Genomic DNA, 21,050 nt, shown 5'->3' on the forward strand with positions numbered 1-21,050 from the left:
CATGGCTTCACACTAGTAGGAGTAGGAGTAGTACTAACTACCCCTTCCGAGTATTGGCTATGTGTCAGGCACTGTTCTAGGTAATATATGTGCATTATTCCACTTAATTCTTACTTTACCTCTATGAAGTAGACTCCATTGTTGTTCCCATTTACCCATGAAGAAACTGAGGTTTGGAGAGATTAAGTGATATGTCCAAGGAAACACATCTAATGAGTGGTTGACTGCGAAGCCTATGTTCTTTCTTCCACTTCAGGTTGTCTATGAATAGCAGGGTGACTTTTGCCATTCTCCCTTTTACTTTCTGCTCTCATATTGAGTGTTTGAGACTTAGAGGTTAGACTCTTTTGTTCTCTTCTCTGGGCTCCAGTCATCTTTGCCCAGGCCCTCAGTATTCCTCTCCATACTGTGCAATCTCTCCCTGAGACCACGAGTCAGATAGAAGGGAGTAAATGGAATGTCTTGTTGCTGATTTTCTACAATCTTAACACAAACACTTATCAGTGTTGTTGAAACTTAATCTCGCTAGCTCATCTGTGAGACCAATTTTAATTTGGAGCCATCTGCCACAGACAAATGAGTAATTATGGCAGAGCCCAGAGGGGTGGGCCTTGGGGAGAAGGTTGGCTTAGCCTCTTTCCGCCTGCCTGCATTGACGCAAGTGACCAAGAAAGAAAATTCTTTGGGTGGGCTGTTGATGGAGAGGCCAGCAGCTCTACCTCCCTGTTGCTTAAATCCTTAAAGACATCAGTGAATGAGGAGGGATGACTTCGAGATTATACAGCTTGCCTAACAGCAGAAGGGAGATCATTGTCATCAAGGCCAGGCAGAAGGAGGTAATCTGTGAACTGGGCCAGCTCGCTCACCAGCCTCTCTCTCTCTCTCTCATTGTACTAGTGGTTCCTTGTGATGAGTGCCACTAGCCAGCTGGTCTCTCCACACAATATGACAGGCTAAGTCAAATTGATGGAATGAAGCTGAGAATAACAGTCATTGACCTCTGCCATTTTTTTTTCAAAAGACTTTAACATCTCTTTATCTTCTTTCTTCCTAATGACAAGTCCCTAGATTAGGTAGGGACTGGTATCATTAGCTTCATTTTATATATGAGGAAACTAAGCCCTGTAGGGTGATTCTGTAACTGGACATGTGTAAAAGGTCTTGTACCTTGCCCAAGGACACCCTGTAGCTACAAGCTAGTTAGCACCTCAAACTCTGAATTCGAGTCTGTCATTCTGTCTTCGAGATGAGTGGTTTTCCAGCTACGCTTGCTCCTCAGGGGCCAAGGAGGTATAGGTGTGTGTGTGTGTGTGTGTGTTTGTGTGTGTGTGTGAACAAGTGGGGTTTTGGGCCCTGGTCTGCACATAAACTAGGCCAGCTCTGTGTGGTTCTGCTTGTCTGTTTTACATCTGGGCAGGATTTCATTTAATGAAAGGCTCTGTTTCTGAAAATGTTTGAAAATCACTTACCTGACTTGTATTTCTCATAGAGAGTATAGTGCGTTGAAAGGTGTCCCCTCAAAACATATTGTCAAGTCTTAACCCCCAGTACATGTGAATGTGACCTTATTTAGAAAAAGTGTCTTTGCAGATGTCACAAAATGAGGTCATCCTGCATTAGGGTGGGCCCTAAATCAATGGCTGGTGTGTTATAAAAGAAAGGAGAGGGAGATCAGGACCCAGAGACACAGGGAAAAGACACAGTGGAGAACTCTGTGTGACAATGGAGGTAGAGATTGATGCAGCTACAAGCCAAGGCATGGAACAGATTCTCTCCTAGGGCCTCCAGAAGGAACCAGCCCTGCTGGTACATTCATTTCAGACTTCTGACCTCCTGACCTATGAGAGAACGCATTTCTTTTATTTTAAGCCTCCCAGTTTGTGGGAATTTGTTATGGCAGTCCTAGGAAACAATACAGAGTGGATAATAGACCACTTACCTAGAAATGGGTGAGAGTGGGCTTATTAAAATGTTGGTCCCAGGCTCAAACCCAAAGATTCTGATTCTGTAGGGGCTCAGGCATCTGTATTTTGACAAGTTCTCCATAGGTGCAATGATTAATCTTTGAGCTGGTTTTGACAAGACACAGGTACAAGACTCTGCTCTGGATTGTAGCTGGTTTGGCTCCTCTGGTTGATGATGCTCCTCTAGTGGCTCCCAGATTCAGTGGGGCCAAAGGGAGAAGGCTTGATATACAGGAAATAGGCTGGTGTTAAACCTTCTGTAGTACAAAACTTTTGAATTCTGAGAATCATTTAAGAATGTTTACCCCAAGGAATCACAAAATCTGCCACTGAGGAAATAGGCTGTAGTGGTCAGGGAGTGGATACTGCCAAGGGGGTCAGATTTCCGGAGCAGCAAGAAGACCTCAGAACAACACATACACAAGAAGACAAAAGACTAACACCACACACACACACACACACACACACACACACACACACACACACACACACACAGAGTCTTATACTTGTCTGGTGCAGAAAATTCTGATAAAGCATTGCCATTTTTACTTTGAGTTTTGGTCCCTATTAAAAACGTAGATATCCATGTGAGTGTTGATCCTTGAAGCCAGTGTCAGCCATTTATGCCTGGCCTCTGATCTTTATCTGAGAGCACTTTTGGTAGGCTAGAAGATGGAGAAGAGCACGGTGGGCTGAGCAGAGTGGTTCTTGCTGCTAGCCTGAGACCAAACTCTTTACCCAGTAAAGCCAAAAAGAGCACTTGTTTATCCACCCAAGACTGATGGAGGTCAGCTGTGCCCAGTCCCTTGGATAGATGGGGGAGGGCCCAGGAAAAAGGCCAGGTGTTTGAATTCTGTGTGTGGGAGGGGCACCTTCCTGAGAGTAGCCTACCCAGCTGGACCCGTGGTCCTTCAGGAGGCCTGTGTTTGCTCATATCCCTGATTGCTCCCAGGTAAACAAATCCTGTTTCTATCTCCCAGAAAGGCAGAACTCCAGCACTGTGGCAGCCTGTTGTTATAGTTACTGACATATGACTTATTGCAGCGATTGTCAGAGCAATGGGAGAAAATAAAATTTAGCAGAGGCTGGTGGTGGGGGTTGGGAGAGAGAGGAGAGTGGGAAGAGAAAGTTTTCGGAAAAGACTTGGGGATGGGCCTGATGGCTTTGTGCGTTTGTACATATGGTGTGATATTAAGAGTATGGACAAAAGAGGTCTTACATTGGCAGCATGTCTGAAAGGATCTTGGGAAAAGACAGACTGTCCCAAACAGCTTCACCCCTGTTCCATATGCCTGACATTTCACCATTAGTGGTTCATTCCTGAGTTAAGCACTGCCTTTCTCCAGGGGAGGTCATGCCTTAGACTGTAGTTCAGAGTAAGTTTTTCTGGTGACTTTCTTCCTTAGAGTTTGCCAGAGCACTGGGGAAAGATTGGGGGGATGGGGGCCATCAAATAAGGACATAGCCTACTTTCAAAACTCAGATAGGGTTGGTATTGCTAGCCTCCTCTTTGGAAACTCTCCTGTCTTTCACCACAGTTATGAAGCTAAATGGGATTGAATATGAAAGTCCAGGATATCTTGTTCAATTGGCTAGCCATATACTTTTCTAAGGGATAAATGTAGCTCCTTCTTATTCATCAGCAAATATTTATATATCACCCATTATGTACTAGGCACTGGGTTAGGTACTATTGGGGTAAACATGGAAACGGTTGGGCATTAGACTATGCCCGACATTTAAGAAACAATCTAGGACACCTGGGTGGCTCAGTCGGTTAAGCATCTGCCTTTGGATCAGGTCATGATCTGAGGGTCCTGGGATCGAGCCCCACATTGGGCTCCCTGCTCAGCGGGGAGCCTGCTTCTCCCTCTCCCTTTGCCCCTCCCCCTGCTTGTGCTCTCTCTCTGACAAATAAATAAAATCTTTTAAAAAAAGAAAAGAAACAATCTAGTTACAGAGACTAGACATTTATGCAAGTAAGGCTGGCCAATAATACATAGTGGTTGTGATTGGTGTCAATGGAAGGATAGAGCTAATGGCTAATCTCAGAGGTGGGCAAGGTCATCATAGAGCAGGTTATCTGGGTAAGCCTTAGTTCAGAGTAACACAGTAAATCACTCAGGCCCTTAGCAGGACTGTGGGAAAACAGGGCATAGGACAAATCAGTTTTGGTGGGAATCGTGACACAGACTGAGTAGGGAACCTCTCTGCTTTGCTATTCATCCAAATTCTGGCCTGTCCTTTCCAGAGAGCTCTCTATCCTTCACTGATCAACCCTAGTCTCAGAACTCCTGTGCTGGAAACCCCAAGACTTAGATTGCCGTAGAAGCAGTATAAGCAAATGGTTAAGTGAGTGAGTTTAGGAGTTCAGTTGCCTGGGTTCAAATCCTGGCTCTGACACTGTGATCTTGGACAACTGATTCGACTGTGACTCGATTTTTCTCATTGGTAAAATGGGGGCAGTCATAATAGTGTCTACTTAACAGAGTTGTTGTGGGAATTAAATGAGCTCAGTGGTGTAAGATGCTTAGCACAGTGCTGGCTGCACATGAACTATTATGAACTATTTGTTCATAGAATAAGTATTGAGTGCCTGTGATATTACAGGCACTTTCCTAATGCGGGAATACAGCTGCACTGTATTAAGTGCTGATGGAGCATGGGGGCATTCAGGACCTTTACTCAAGGAACTTTTAAACTACTGTTTTTCTTTCTGCTCTCTCCATTCCAGTGCTTAGTCTATGTGTTATCACTTAGCTTACTTCTGTTCCTTTTTGTTTAACTGGGCAGGCAAGTAGTAGAGCTATGAGTTCCCTTAAACCAAGATTTGGTCATATCCCATAAGGTTTGATGTCAAGTGTTTTCCTTATCTAAGCATTTTGCAATTTGGGGTTTGATATGTACTATTTTTGCTTTTTAATGTATTATGGTATTCCACACTTGATAACTCTGTATTTTCTTTGTCCTTACTATATTCCAAAGAAAGACAGTGAAGAGACCTGTCTGACTTGAGGGGTTTAGGAGAAACCTGCAGGAGACAGGACCGGAAAAGACCATTACTGAAGGGTAACGAGTACTAGACTTCATGTGTCGGTTTCTCTTGTAATGGGACCTTGTAGTCACTGAAAGCATGGACAGGAATGACAGGATTGTTGTGCTGTACTGGGGAGAATAAGCCAGCATTGTTGCTCAGGATGGCTTGTGAGAAAGAGAGGGAATCCAATTAGAGGATTTTCATGTTATTCTAGGAGAGTGGTTCTTAAACTTGAGTGTGCATCAGAGTCCCCTGGAGGGGCTGGTCAACACACAGTGTGCTGGGCCTCACCTCCAGAGTTTTTGATTCCGTCAGCCTGCGGTGGGGCCTGAGAATTTGCATTTGTAACAAGTTCCCCTGGTGATGCTAACTAATGCTGCTGGTCCAGGAACCACACTTTGAGAATCACCTATCTAGGAGAGAGATGATGAGGAGCACAGGCAGAGTGGTGGGAGGAAAGAAAGTGTGAAAGAGAGATTGGGCAGGAAGAAACCACAGGGCTTGGGGATTGGACACAGAGACAAGGAAAAGGAAGGACTCAAAGATGATTCCAGAGTGTTAAGCCTAAGTGCCTTGGAGGGTAGAGAGTCACAGAGGCAAAATCCTAAACATTTAGGGGTGGAATGCTGTTGCATCACAGGTACTGGGAAAATACGTGAGTCCCTGTATCTCTCTGCATCTACATCATGACATTCACATTTAAAGGCCTTTTGTCGTTCTCCAGGAGAGAGGCTGGTGAAGACATCCCATGTCTGTGTTTGGTCTTTTCCTTCCTCAAATGTAACCTTTGAATAGAGGAAGAAAATGAAGCTAGAGAGCAGAGGGTAGGGAGTGTCGAAGGAGCTTGGATATTATGTAAATGGGATGTACACTTTCGGGTTGCTAAGTACTTTTTTTAAAGATTTTATTTATTTATTTGAGAGAGAGAGAGAAAATGAGTGGGGAGAGGGACAGAGAGAGAGGGAGAAGCAGGCTCCCCACTGAACAGGGAGCCCGATGTGGGGCTTGATCCCAGGATCCTGGGATCATGACCTGAGCCGAAGGCAGACGCTTAACCAACTGAGCCACCCAGGCACCCTTGGGTTGCTAAGTATTGAATGTATATGGGCAAATGCTCACAAGGAAAAGGCAAATGAGGAAAGCTCAGTGTGGACCATGCAGGGTAGCTCTAGGATACCACTGGAGATCACTGATGCTATTTCTGAGAGCAGAGGGTTGCCATGATAGGGCTTCTTAACTCCAGCCTACCTAACCTTCCCTAGTTTCCAAGCTTCTGATCCTGGGGCGTTATTGTTCCTGGCTGTTTCCTCAGCCCGTAGGAATTTCTCTTACCTGCTTCTCTCCACTTGGCCTCCGGTAGCTGAGCAGAAGCTCCACAGCGCCCACCACCTCCTTGCGGATGGCATAGAGCAATGCATCGCCTACATACACACTGTGGTTCAACAGTAGCTCCATGATCTCCAAGTTCTCATTTTCAATGGCGATGAGCAGGGCACTCCGGCCCAGAGGATCCATGCAGTTGATGTTGACATTGTAGTAGATCTCAGCCTCCTGTAGGGCCTGTTTCACAGTGGCATAGTCCCCCTTCTCCACAGCATTGAGGAAAGCCTTCTCTTCTGCAGAGAGCTCGGTCTCAGCCCTCACAATTTGCAGGGGGATACGATCTCTGTATGGTGAATAGTTGACTTTTTTGTAGTACAGTTGGGCCATGGTTCATAGCAATTTAGCAACCTGAGTGAGAGAGAGGGAGACCAAAGAGAGTCTTAGGTGCCTGAAGGTCTCAAGTGGCTGGTTTATGGAGGCAGCCTGGCTAAGGGGTTGGAAAATCAACTCTTTTCACACTACCATCTTTCTCTTCTTACAAAGGGGTATAGCAGAAAAAGCCCAGGCTTTTGGGTGGAAAGACCTGGGTTCAAATCCTGGCTTTACCAGCTCTGTGACCTTGGATAAGTCATTCAAGCCCACTGTGCTTCGGTTTATTATTAAGGTTATTGATATTAATAGCATTAATAGCAGTTATCACTTAGTTACTGCTTACTGTGTACCAGGCCCTGCGCTAAAGGCTAATTCCTCCCTCATAAAGCTCTTGTGAGAGTCAGGTGAGATAATATATTTTCAAAGCAACTGGCACAGCATAAACCTCCTAAGACATGGCACAAATTAATTCCTTCTTTCCCTTCTGCTGTCTGAGGATACTCATGAGAATACTTCTGATGGATGATGCAAAATTGTAGCTACCTTTGGCCAGTTTCCTTTAGGCCCTGGGCCCATGGGCCTGAGCTATTTTCAGGGTTACATTTGCAGCTGTCCCAGATGTAGATTCTGGATTGAAATCCGGTTTTCATGCTAACTGAAACCTTGCTTCTGGCTACTGCTCACTGGGGAACAGCTATTGGCTCCACTAGACCAAAGTTAAGTACCCCCTCTGCCTATTCATGATTTTTTCCTCTACCGCTTGAAACCAAGGAGCTGATGGATCTGATAATCTGTTTGATTCAGTTCTGAGAAGTGAATGGTCTATTTTATAAGCACCACATCTAAAACCAGATTTTAATGGAATTGATTTTAAAGTAAAACCTATTATTGAATTCCTACAATGTGTTTAACTTTCTCTGGGAAACCAAGAAGAAAAAGACAGTCTTTGCCTTCAATTGTATGGAATGAATAACAGTATAGAGTTCTTGCCTTGTAGTTTACAGATCAAATTCATGCACGATCCTTACTGACTCCTTGTACTAGCCCTGTGAGATAGGAATGGTTATCCTCCCCAGGGGAGAAGATGAGGCTCAGATCCATAAGGTGATTGGCTCCCCTTTCCCTCCCATCCCTGGGACCTCCAGGACCCTCTGGAGGCTGTTGGGCTGGACCGATTTAAGTGTCTCACTACTGAACTGTTTTGCCAGCAAAAAGAAATGGAAATGTGATAAAGGGCCACTTGTCTCATTTCCTGGATGGAAGAGCAGATAAAGACATGAAGCTTCCACAAACATTTGCCTCACTTTTCTAGGTAATGACATCCCTGCTTTGGCAAAGGGAGAAGCATATATTATACCAAGTAACATTTGCAATTCATGTGCTTGTGATCTTCTGGGAAGTTGGTATTTGAAGGTGAGTATCACCTCTTGCCCTGAACAGGTCCAAATGACAAATTTCTCTCTGCATCCAAGTCTCAGGAGAGCAGGGTACTGTTTGACTGTCTCAAGAAGCACTGATATTTTTCTGTGCTACTTTCAAGTAACTCAGCAGTGGCTAAAGGGAAGTGGCACTTAGAGTAAGCATTTGTCACTAAACAGCAAATGACTTTAATAATACTAATTGTAGACTGCCTCCCTGCCTCCCCAACTCCATTATAAACAAAGAAGGAGGAGGAAGAAGAGAAAGTGTGATCTCCTGAAGAGAGACTCAACAACCTGATTTAGTTTATATTTATTTAATCAGTGTGAACACACTGGAAGCCTGCAGTGTGCCTCGCACTATGCTAGTCATCTTGGGAGGGTATGAAAGAATAGGTCCATGCCTTCATTGTCTCTCACCTAAACCATTCCACTACCTTATGGTTGGTCATCCTGACTCCAGTCTCTTCCCCTCCGCATGGTCTTCTGCACCACCCACAAGTTATCCCATGAAACACACATCTGATTCCATTTCACTCCTTGATTAGTTTCTTGATGCTCTTGTGATGAAATCAACATTCCTTTCTGAGGTCTCCTAGGTCTGGGCTTGTGTCTACCTCTTCAGCTTCTCACCCTCATCCATTATTCTTTAGCCTTGTGGAACTTCTTTTGCTTCTCCCAACATGCCAAGCTTTTTTGCCACCTCAAGACCTTTGATTACCTCCTGGAATGCTCTTCTCCAGCTCTCTTCATCTCTCATACCTCAACAAAATGTCACCTCCTCAGAGCAGCCCTCACTAGCCACCTTGTCTAAAGTAGTTCTTTCATATTCTTCTCTCCATTATATTCTTTTCCTTCTTAATGCCTATCACAATTTGTAGTTACATATTTCTTTGTCTTACTGGATAATCATCTCTTCTGTCCAATTTGCTTTAAAGCTCAAGTTCAGGGATTGCATCTGTCCTGTTATAGCACCTGCACCTAGCCAAGTTCGTGGCATACCCTGGATGCTTGATATATATTTGATGAGTGAATGAGTAAACCTTCCATGATATTCTCTCCATCCCACCCTAAGTTCTAGCCATACTGAGCCGTGCTCTCTGAGTTGCCCTTTTATGACCATGTCTGCACATAGCTTCATTCCACTCTCTGCACCTAACAAATTCCTTCTCGGCTTCAGCACCTTGCTCACAGTTCTCCTTCTCTGTGAACTTTTCCCCCAACACCTTCAGAAAGTTAGCCAATCTCCCTCTGAGTTCTCCACTGGTACTTGGGTGACATTTCTCCAATGTCACCTAACTGCATGCTTGTCTTTCTGCCACTAGGGTAGGAGTACCTTGATTCCTGCCTTCTGAGGACTCACACAGGTCTGGAACATGACGGGTGCTTGACAAATGAATGTTTAACAAACACGATCTAGCTGTGGAGGGTTGGCATGGTCACAGAATAAAGTATTAAATTGTGTGGCACTGATATGATGCTTTGGGATTTCAGAAAGGCCTTGGTGAGGGCTGGAGATCTCAGAGAAGGTTTCATGGAAGAGGTAGCTCTTAAGCCAGTGTTTGGAAGATGAATTAAATGTGAAAATGTGAGGATAGTCCAGACACCGTAGAGCATAAGAACAACAGTGGTGAGATTGATCATGGCCTAGTTGGAGGGGTGTGGTGGATATAGTTTTCAGGCTATAATAAGATATAAACATTAAGGGTGTGCTAAAATTCCAAGGCAAGAGCTCATAACCTCAGTTTTCCCATCAGAAAAATGCTCTTAAATACTTGCTGCCCATTTGCCACTTAAGAGGTTACCATGGGAGAAAAGGCTAGATGTCTTTTCAGATGGGGTCACAGATGTTGCTGTGCTAAGCACTAAGATCTTGTCCACTTCCGTAAGGCAAGGCTGTGTGATAAACTGAAGACAAATGTATCCTAGTGCAAGATGAGAAGGAAGGGAACTAACTAAATTGGTGTCCTATTATATGCCAGGCACTGTGCCAGGAGCTGGTGCAACAAAATAATTAGTAGAGTTTTGAATACTTAATATGTCCCAGGCATTGTGCCAGGGCAGCACTATTACTACTACTGCTTCCTGTGGTAATAGTAGTAATAATGAAGGCGACAAGCAGTACCATTCGTTGAACTTTCACTATGTGCCAGATGTGTGGGTTATAGTGGTGAAGAGCAAGGACAGTAAAACACAGTAATTTGAGACTCGAAGTAAGTATAATTGGATTATATATAGTCAATTCAGAGTCTAGATTTACTTTTCATCTCTTGCATTTGAAATTGATCTGGTCTATTGCATTTCCAGTGAGCTGGAATATGAGAAACCTCATAGTATTCCCCTTAGAGAAAAATATCTCCTCCAGAGGTTTGCCTGAGAGTGTACTACTAGGGAATTGCTCCTTTGCTTTAAGGCACTACATCTCTAAAACTACCCCTGGAAGGAATAAAAAAATCATGTGACTAACAGCTGTTAACACCTTAATGTGGATTCCTTGAGGAGGAAAGTTGCTGTGGCCTTGGGAGCATAGAGATGTGTGTCTAAGAAAGGCAGGGAAGGTGTGATGAAGGGGAAAGGAGAGGCCTGGTGTCCAGCTTTGGGAATCTCTTTTATGTATCCATTCCCACCTCGACATTACACATTGACAATGATGTAAAATGGGTTCCTTGTGTTATCTGTCTACATGTAGGCTTATGTAGACATCTAATGACTTGCCTAATGCCCTACCCTCTTCCATTCCCCACAGCTGGTGCCATGTGACCCTTACTTACAGCTTTAGCCTCAGCCTTCCTCCAGGCTGAGACCAGTCCTTTCTTCATAAGCTGTTAGTCCTACTCTGCCATTTTTCTGGGAACAAATAGCTAATGATAGAGTTTCTGGCATCTCTTGAGGATTGGTAAGGTTCCTTCCCGTCACTCTTTACCTTTATACTTGGCAGATTGTACTCATTTGTCATTAACCTAAGCCAAGAGATGAGGTTGGCTTTCCCATCATTATGCACTGGCCTTGAGGTGTGTTCTTAACTGAACAAAACAAAACCAGCCAGCACTTAATGCCATTTCTACAAGTGAACCTCACTCCCAATGTAGTCCACCAAGTAAGGAACATTAGGAATGGTCTACCAGGCTGCCTCAGGGGGCTTATCGTGTTCTCTCTTTTTTATGCTTCTAGCTAGAGGAGAGTGTCTAATGGGATCTGTGACATTTGTAGGCTTAAATGATGTGATTTAAAGAGCTAAATCAATGGGCTGGGCAGAAGGCCAGGGCGCAAATCTCAGCCCAGATCACTGCCCATCTCTGGACTTTGTCTGTGAAGAGGAAAGCCTCGCTTTACACCTAACTAAAAAAAAAAGTGTGCTTTTAGAGGGATGTGGTATCTGTGCATGGCTTACACTCTGTGCCATCAGGACTGAGCTTGAATAGTGAAGCCCTTGTGACCTCTCGCCCTTATCCATGCCTACCTATCCACTTCTGCATCTCTTCAGAGCCCTTTAAGACAAGTAGATTTAATCTGATAAACTTGTACAATCTCAAGTGTAAATGGTGGATAACGAGCACATTTAATGATTATGTACCAGGCACTGTGATAGAAGCTGATGAAAATGGCTGGGTGGCTTAAAGCCATACCTCTTCTAGGAAAAAATTACATTTGAAGAGGAACTTTGAATGCCCAATCCACAAAGTAACTAAAGTGGAAATGTTATGTACAAAGGCACAGGAGTGGGCTGGTCAGAGAAAGACTGTGTGTGTATCTGTGAGCGTGCATGTATGCACATTTGGTGGGGTATTGATTTTGAGAGCATCTTGGCTCCTTTCATAGTACCACTTTGAGAACTTCCTAATTTTAATGTAGTAATACTAATCTTTCCCAGAAAGGCCCAGATCTTGAACCCCCTTCAGGAGACCTCAGAGGTCATCTAGAATAATCCCCTGCCCAATGATAAAGTCCCCTTGACACTATGTTAAGTGATTATTCAGTTAATGAACACTTCTGCCAATGGGGAACTCACCACTTTCTTGCCTGCGTGGTGAATGCTGACTTTCAGCAAATGCTTTTCTATGTTGAGCTGAAATCACCTGTCTACAACTTCTATTTCATTGCCCTAGTTCTTTTCTCTAGAGCAGCGCTGAGCAAAACTCTTTCTTCTGCATGACAACCCTTCAAATGTTTGATTTCAGCTCTTATGTCTCTCTCTACTCCGAGTCTTCCCTTCTCTAGAATTATGATCATTCTAGTGATCTGTTTCCAGTTACACTATGTTTTGTTTCTTTTTAAATATGATGCTCAGAAATGAAACCAGTGCTCTAGAATGGTCAGGCCAGCACAATACACTGTGGCTATTTTTTTCTTCATTCATATATTTGAAGAAGACCTTTGTTGAGGTCAAGATATCTCTTGTTTCAGGAGGCATGTTAAACCATCCTGCATAGTAGTGTATTGCAGTATTGTTTCTCATTTGTATAAATCTTATCAATTCAATAATTTCATTAATTTATAAATAATAATAAATTAACATTAAACACTAATCATATGCCAGAAACTATGTTACTAAATGCTTCACATACATTATTTAAATTATTCCTCACTTTTAGACAGTTATTATTATAAACTCCCACCTCACAGTTAAGGAACCTGAGGCACAGAGAGGTTAAGTAAATTGCTTTAGTTCACACAGCTAATAATTGGTGGCTTGGGATTAGAGCCAAGCTTCTGACTCCAGAGTCTACATTTTTAACTACTTCAATGAAAGTAGACTCTTTTATATGTTCCATAATGCCTATAACAGTGCCAGGAATGAGTGTTTCAACAAATAGCTGTTATGCACCTACTATTTGTCAGGTCCAGAGTACTTGGTAGTGGGGAATACCAATATACATATATAAATGATATAGCCCTTGCCTTTAAGCAGCTCCCAGTCCAGAGGGAGAAAAAAAATGAAAATATGTTAAATGTACTACGGTATGATAAGGATTCTAACACATAGTAGGGACACAAAGGAAGAAGTGTTTAACTCTACCTGGGGAAGTAGTTGAAGAGAAAGTAATATTTGAGCTTTGTCTTGAATAGTTGGTAGGAGTTTGCTAGACAGCAGTGTAGGGATGGTCATCTTAGGCAACAGACACAACATGTGCTCAGGTGTGGATATATGAAACACAATGGTATTTTAAGAGAACACTGACTTTCTATTCTTCATACCTCTCAAGTATGTGACTACCTTGGGACCTTTGCACATGTAGTTGGCTGCCTATAATCTTCTGCCAGATCTTCACAATTTCTTTCTTAACATGTAGGCTTCAGATCAAATGTCATCTCCTCAGTAAGCCTTCCTAGATCACTTTTTCTAATGCAGCAAGCCTCTCACATGTTCCTCTCCATTTCATTACCCTGACTTGTTTTTCTTCAAGAACTTACCACTATCTGAAATGATCATATTTATATTTGTTTATTATTTTAACCACTAGCTCTCCCAACCAAAATGTAAACTTCATAATAGCAAGAACCTTATCGGTCATATTTACTACTCTATACCCAGAGCCTGGCACGTAGTAGGCTCTCAATAAATTTGTATGGAAGTACTACATGAAATAATGGTGAGGATAGAGATGGGGTAATGTTCTGTCGGTAGAGCTCTGCTTTTGTTTGTGTGTTTAACCTCCTCCTTTCCATGCAGCCCTGTGCTCAGGCAAGAAGCCCCTCCTTCATCACAAGGAAAGTTTTAATTAGTCTAAGAGTAAGTCTATATAGGTAATTTCATTTCTTTGGCCAGTGATTGGCCTAGGTTTGAGAATTTGTTGCAATTCTGGCTAATGAGATGTCCTGGGGGGCTTCTGGGAAAGGTTTCTTTGTTCTGAAAAAGAGATGCAAAAAAGGAGTATTTCCCTTTTTGCCTCTGAATGTTGTCATTTTCCTGTGACACCAAAGACTTTGGTAGCCACCTTGGAACTAAGAGGACAGCCAACCTAAAAGATTCAGCCTACATGCTGAGGATGGCATAAATCAAGTCCTTTATGATCTCTTTGAGCCATTGAATTAACCAATCTGGGAGCTGCTCAATCTCTAGCCTTTTAGTTGTGTGAGATAAAAACTCCCTTTCTGGGGAACCCTTCTACACTGTTGGTGCGAATGCAAGCTGGTGCAACCACTCTGGAAAACAGTATGGAGGTTCCTCAAAAAGTTGAAGATAAAGCTACCATGTGATCCAGCAATTGCACTACTGGGTATTTACCCCAAAGATACAAATGTAGGGATCCGAAGGGGTATGTGCACCCCAATGTTTATAGCAGCAATGTCCACAATAGCCAAACTGTGGAAAGAGCTAAGATGTCCATTGACAGATGAATGGATAAAGAAGATGTGGTATATATATATACAATGGAATATTATGCAGCCATCAAAAGGAATGAGATCTTGCTATTTGCAACAACGTGGATGGAACTGGAGGGTGTTATGCTGAGCGAAATAAGTCAATCAGAGAAAGACATGTATTATATGATCTCACTGATATGAGGAATTCTTAATCTCAGGAAACAAACTGAGGGTTGCTGGAGTGGGGGTTGGGGTGGGAGGGATGGGGTGGCTGGGTGATAGACATTGGGGAGGGTATGTGCTATGGTGAGCGCTGTGAATTGTGCAAGACTGTTGAATCACAGATCTGTACCTCTGAAACAAATAATACATTATATGTTAAGGAAAAAAAAAAGAAGAAGATAGCAGGAGGGAAAGAATGAAGGGGGGGAATTGGAGGGGGAGACGAACCATGAGAGATGATGGACTCTGAAAAACAAACTGAGGGTTCTAGAGGGGAGGGGTGTGGGAGAATGGGTTAGCTTGGTGATGGGTATTAAAGAGGGCACGTTTGCATGGAGCACTGGGTGTTATGCACAAACAATGAATCATGGAACACTACATCAAAAACTAATGATGTAATGTATGGTGATTAACATAACAATAACAAATTTTTAAAAAACTAGAGATTAAAAAAAGAAAAACTCCCTTTCTGTTAACCCACTTTTATGCATGCTTTTGTGTTACAAGAAGCTGAAGGCATCCTAAGTGACTGCACTTTCTGAAAAATCACCAAAATTAAACCATAAATAAATGGGAAAACTGAACAGATTAGTAATCATAGAAGAAATTAACATAATTTGAAATATCTACCAATTAAAAGTCATTCTGCTCAAGCGGTTTCACAGCTGTATATCTAGAACTTTAAAAAATACAGATAGTTATCTTGGTATTAAAAATAATTCATTTCCGGGGCGCCTGGGTGGCTCAGTCAGTTAAGCGGCCGCTTTCGGCTCAGGTCATGATCCCAGGGTCCTGGGATCGAGCCCCACATCAGGCTCCCTGCTCTGTGGGAAACCTGCCTCTCCCTCTGCCACTCCCCCTGCTTGTGTTCCCTCTCTCGCTGTGTCTCTCTCTGTCAAATAAATAAAATCTTAAAAAAAAAAAAAGTTCATTTCCGACCTGGGCTGGTTCACTCCTCCTTAGGCAACCTGGTGGTCCCCCACTCCCAGGAGGCCACCAAACTGATGCCAAACTTAGTGCAGAAACCTGATTGGCATAGTGCACTACAACCAAGAACTCCTGGGCTCAAGAGATCCTCCTGCCTCCTGAGCAGCTAGGACTACAGGCCTGCACCACTGCACCCGGCTAAAAATAGTTTAGATTATGGAAAAAGAAATAATTCTACAGAGCAAGCATAATACTAATGCCAAAATCTAATAAAGATAACCTAAGAAGAAAACTATAGACTATCAGTCATGAAAATAATTCCAAAAATTCTAAATAAAATATTAGCAAATTATAAAGCAGTAGTGAATTTGAAGAATGATACATTATGACAAAGGGGAATTTATCCTAAGAATGCAAGCATGATTCAATACGAGGAAATTATCAATACAATTGAGTAAATAAGCAATGACTTAAAGGAAAGAAAACACGATTATATCAATACATGAAAAAGAATAATTTGATATAACTCAACATCTATTTAAAAAAAACTAAAATTGGAACAGAAGTAAACTATTTACACACAAAAACACTATTTACCTCAGAGCAATAATAAATATCATAATAAGTTGTGAAATAGTAGATCCATTGCCATTAAAATCAAGAACAAGATAGGGATGCCACTATTATTCAATTTTAAGGTTCTGGCTATTGTAATAAGAGGACATGAAAATATGATAAATATTTAACAGAGGAGACAAACTTACCTTTATATTTACATTATATAATTATATAACAAAACACCCAAGAAAACTTTACAAAAATCTGTTAGAGCTAACAAGGGTAAGGTGATAGAATGTAAGAAAAATATGCAAATATCAATAGCTTTAAAAAATTTAACCATAATCATCATCATCACTCTGAAATTGAAATGGAAAGAAATCCAATGCACAATAGTGCCATCTTAAGATATCCATGAATTAATTTATTTAGAAAGGAACAGGACCCATGTAAAAGGAGTTATTGAAGGGGATAAAATAAAAGAATAGAGAAGCACATTATGTTGCTGAATAGAAAGATTCAGAAAATAAAAATATAATTTCTTAATTAAATTAAGATTTAAATTACAAAAAGTATGTCATTCAGGTTTTATATGGAGCTGGACAAGAAATTACAGTTTAAATGACAGGATAAATGTGTAAATATTTCCACAAAATTTTTGATTAAGAAATAAAGGCAAGAAATGGCAAAGTAGAGAACTCCAAAAACCCATCTCTCCACTAATGCAATAATTAACCATTATAGCAAAAACCATCAGAATCAACTTTTTCTGAACTCTGGTATCTAATAAAAACTTAAAACAGTAAGATTAGTGTTTAATGAAGAAAGAAGCTACTAAATTTTGGTAAGAGAGTGTTGGAGAATTTCTACTGAACTGCCTACCATCTCCTACTCCTTAGCTTGGATAAAGCTATGGAGACAGTGGCCCACATTCCTCGTTGTGGCTTGCCGGTGCCAGGCAGGGCAATATGGATTTTGTTCTCAAAGAATTGTGATTGTGTGTTTTGACAGGTTAATATATATATATATTATAGAATTGCTGTATGAAAGAGAGGGATCAGCTGAGAGGATTGCCTTTGTTTTTTTTTAAGATTTATTTATTTTAGAGAGAGAGGTGGGGAGGGGCAGAAGGAGAGGGAGAGAGGAACTCTAAGCAGACTCTGTGCTGAGCATAGAACTCCATACAGGGCTCAGTCTCACGACACTGAAATCACGACATGAACCAAAACTAGGAGTCAGATGCTTAACTGAATGTGCCACTGAGGCGCCTCCGGTTTACCTTTGTTTTATATGCCCTCCCCCCTTGGAATTTCCTCAGAGTTAGAGCAGACTTCCTAGTAGTATTTGCCAAATGCTGAACAGCAGATTTGAGGAGCAGAAGAAAGAATCAGTGAAACTAAAGATATATCAATTAAAATTATCCTGTCTGAGGGGCAGAAAGTAAAAAGGAATGAAGAGAAGTAAATAGCACCTCAGATGTATGTGAGACACTGCCAAGTGTACCAACAGATGCATAATGTGAGTTGTAGAAGGAGAAGAGAGAGAAAACATGGCAGAAAGTATATTTGAGGAAATAATGGCCAAAATATTCTAAAATTTGATGAAATATATGAATCTATATATCCAAGAAGGTTAACAAACTCCAAGAAGGCTAAACTTGAAGAGATTCCACACAGACACATTAAAATTGAACTATCAAAAGACAAAGACATATAAGGAATCTTGAAACTAGCAAGAGAAGTGACTTGTCATAGACAAGGGATCCTCAATAAACTTAACAGATAATTTCTCTTCAGAAACCATAGAAGCCAGAAGGCAGTGGGGTAATATGTTTAAAATGTTGAAAGAAAAAAAAAAAATCTTCTCAACCTGAATTCTATATCCTGCAAAACTACCCTTCAAAAATGAAGGTGAAATTAAGACCTTCCCAGATAAACAAAAGCTGAAGGAGTTGATTGCCCGTAAACCCACCCTACAAGAAATGCTAAGGGGAGTCTTTCAGGCTTGACAGCAATTCAAAACCATAAGAGCACAAGCAGGCAGAGTGGCAGTCAGAGGGAGAGGGAGAAGCAGGCTCCCCGCTGAGCAGAGAGCCCAGTGTGGGGCTTGATCCCAGGACCCTGGGATCATGACCCAAGCCAAAGGCAGATGCTTAACCGACTAAGCCACCCAGGCGCCCCTCTGTATATGATTTAAAAGACAAATGCTTAGAACAAAAATTATAAATCTATGTTAATGGACATACAGTATATAAAGATGTAAGTTGTGACAATAACAACATAGAGGGGGAAGAATGGAGCTGCATAGGAACAGAGTTTTTATACTATTGCAACTATGTTATTAATTGAAACTAGCTTGCTATACATTGAAGATGTTGATTTTAATCCCCAGGGTAACCACTAAGAAAATAATTAAAAACATTTAGAAGAGACCCCTCTTGGTGTACCTAGCTGGCTCAGTCAGTAGAGCATGAGACTCTTGATCTTGGGGTCACAAGTTCAAGTCCCATGTTGGGGGTAGAGTTTACTTAAAAAAATATATAGAATAGGAAATGAGAAGTGAATCATAATGATAAATTATTGAAAAACAAACAAACCCAAAGGAAGGCTATAATGAAGAAATTGAGAAATAAGAACTACATAAGACATATAAAAAACAAATAGCAAATGGCAGAAGTAAGTCCAGTAACTAAAGTTTGAAGGATTTGGGTGAGGGCAATACTAGGTAATGATATTCCATTTAGATATATTGGTGTTTGAGGGTTTTGGGGAGGGGGAATGGAGGGGAATCAGGAAGGGAAGATCCTATCAGCATGTGTAGCACAGCACTGAGATCTAGTGATATAGAATTGGTAGTCATCAGCATATTGATCAAAGGTTCTCAAATCTGACTGCACATTAGAGTCATCTGAGGACCTTTTAAAAGATACTCATGGTTGGGTCATAGTACCCCCCCCCCCCAACACACACACAGTGAGGTTAAGAATAGTGCCCCAGGTGAATGTAATATGCAGCCACGATTAAGTACCATCATTATAAGGTAACTGGAGCTGTTGGGCATGGATGTGATCTTCAGTGAGAGTGCAAAGAGATCAGGGGAACTAGAGAGGAAATTTCTACTTAGAGTGGAGAAAGGTCTAGCTCTCCACTGTCCAGTATAGTAGCTGCTAGCTACAAGTAGCTATGTAAACTTAAATGAATTAAAATGGAATGAAATAAAAAATTCAGTTCTGCAGTTACACCAGTCATGTTTCAAACACTTAATAACCACAGATGACTCATGACTACCATAGTGAACAGCACAGACAGAGAGCATTTTCATCATTACCAGAAGTCTGACTGGACAGTGCCAGATGACCCAAATGTGGGTAATTTCATTTACATAATGCATTTTCATGGCTATGGACATGTGGTGTTTTTATTTCTGTATGGTCCTCAACTCTTTATTCCTTTCTCTTTGATGTCCAGGGGAGTTATGTAGAGCTGTTGGCAGCTGGATTAAATTGATGCTTTTCATTTTCACCAGAGGGAAGGCATGAACGAAAAATATATATTTGTCTCCCTCAAGTCACTCATCTGAATCAGGAAGTTTAAATCTATTGCTCAACACTCATTATCACTTTGTCTCCATGATGTTCCTTGAACTAGTCAAGGGAAAGGTAGAATGGGATGACACCGATGACAGTAAATAATAGGCAGTGTAATTGGTTAAAAGTCTTGCATCTGATTATTAGTCTTGGGACTGGCTTTCATCCCAGATTCCATAGGCCATGAGAAATGAGTGTCTGTCTCCTTTCTGTTACCCATTCACTTTGGAATCTAAAGTGACAGTGTTCACATAGGAGCTTATTGGCCAAATGATCCTTAAATGGGGCAGAAGGACTTCTTTTAAAAGTATTTACCCCTTTTGACAGGAACCGCCATCTTCCAGTAATTCACCAAAATGACCAACACAAAGGGAAAAAGGAGAGGTACCCACTATATGTTCTCTAGGTCTTTTAGAAAACATGGAGTTGTTCTTTTGGTCACATACATACAAATCTACAAGAAAGGTGATATTGTGGACATTAAGGGGATGGGCACTGTTCAGCATGCCCCATAAATATTATCATAGCAAAACTGGAAGAGTTTATAATGTTGCCTAGCATGCCATTGGCATTGTTGTAAACAAACAAGGGTGAGATTCTTGCCAAGAGAATTAATGTATGTATTGAGCATATTAATCACTCAAAGAGCTGAGATAGCTTTCTGAAGTGTGTGAAGGAAAATGATCAGAAAAAGAAGGAAGTCAAAGATAAAGATACTTGGGTTCAACTGAAGCACCAACCTGCTCCACCCAGAGAAGCACACTTCGTGAGAACTAATGGAAAGGAGCCTGAGCTGCTGGAACCCATTCCCTATGAATTCATGGCATGATAAGTGTAAAAAAATTAAAAGACCTCAAGACTGTAATAAATAAATAAATAAAAGTTTATTTATGCTAATATTTAGGGAATATGAGTGAGGGGTACACAGGAGTTCTTTGTACTGTTCTCATACCTGTGTATGCATCTGAAATTATTTTAAAATAAAAAGTTACATAAACCAGCAAATCATGAATTTTCATGAAAAAATCAAACAATTGGCTTAAACAAGGTTTTCCAGTCTTTCCCCCCATGCATTTTAAATGAGTTTATCCTGTGTATACATTTTCTATCCAGTTTTCTTCACTTTCTATCCGGAAATTCTTCACTTGTAAGAATTTCCCACACATTATAATCAATAATATCACTCTTTAACTCTTCTACCCTTTCTACCACCATCTTTCTTTGTGGGAAAGTGACTGCTAGGTGAGATTGAGACAGTACAGTTTACACCATCATATGTTAGAATATCACATTAAATGGCTATATGATATTTTACTGGATTGGATCAGGTATACCAT

At 41.4% G+C, this 21,050-nt stretch overlaps 1 protein-coding gene and 1 pseudogene across 1 annotated transcript in view; one reads left to right on the forward strand and one right to left on the reverse strand.

Moving 5' to 3' along the window:
- TRPC5 (transient receptor potential cation channel subfamily C member 5) overlaps nt 1–6,723 on the reverse strand; it is a 128,633-nt gene extending 121,910 nt beyond the window's left edge. Inside the window, exon 1 of the mRNA XM_045881711.3 lies at nt 6,334–6,723. Within this exon, the coding sequence (XP_045737667.1) occupies nt 6,334–6,711 (378 nt within the window). The 5' untranslated portion in view covers nt 6,712–6,723. The remainder of the gene's footprint in view (nt 1–6,333) is intronic.
- Nucleotides 6,724–20,069: 13,346 nt separating this feature from the next.
- LOC123841437 (large ribosomal subunit protein eL21-like) lies at nt 20,070–20,542 on the forward strand (annotated as a pseudogene).
- Nucleotides 20,543–21,050: the final 508 nt, after the last annotated feature.

Source organism: Mirounga angustirostris, unplaced genomic scaffold, assembly GCF_029215605.1.
Source record: "Mirounga angustirostris isolate CCGP_5_RB_7025 unplaced genomic scaffold, mMirAng1.0.hap1 SCAF_11, whole genome shotgun sequence".
Lineage (NCBI taxonomy): Eukaryota > Metazoa > Chordata > Mammalia > Carnivora > Phocidae > Mirounga > Mirounga angustirostris.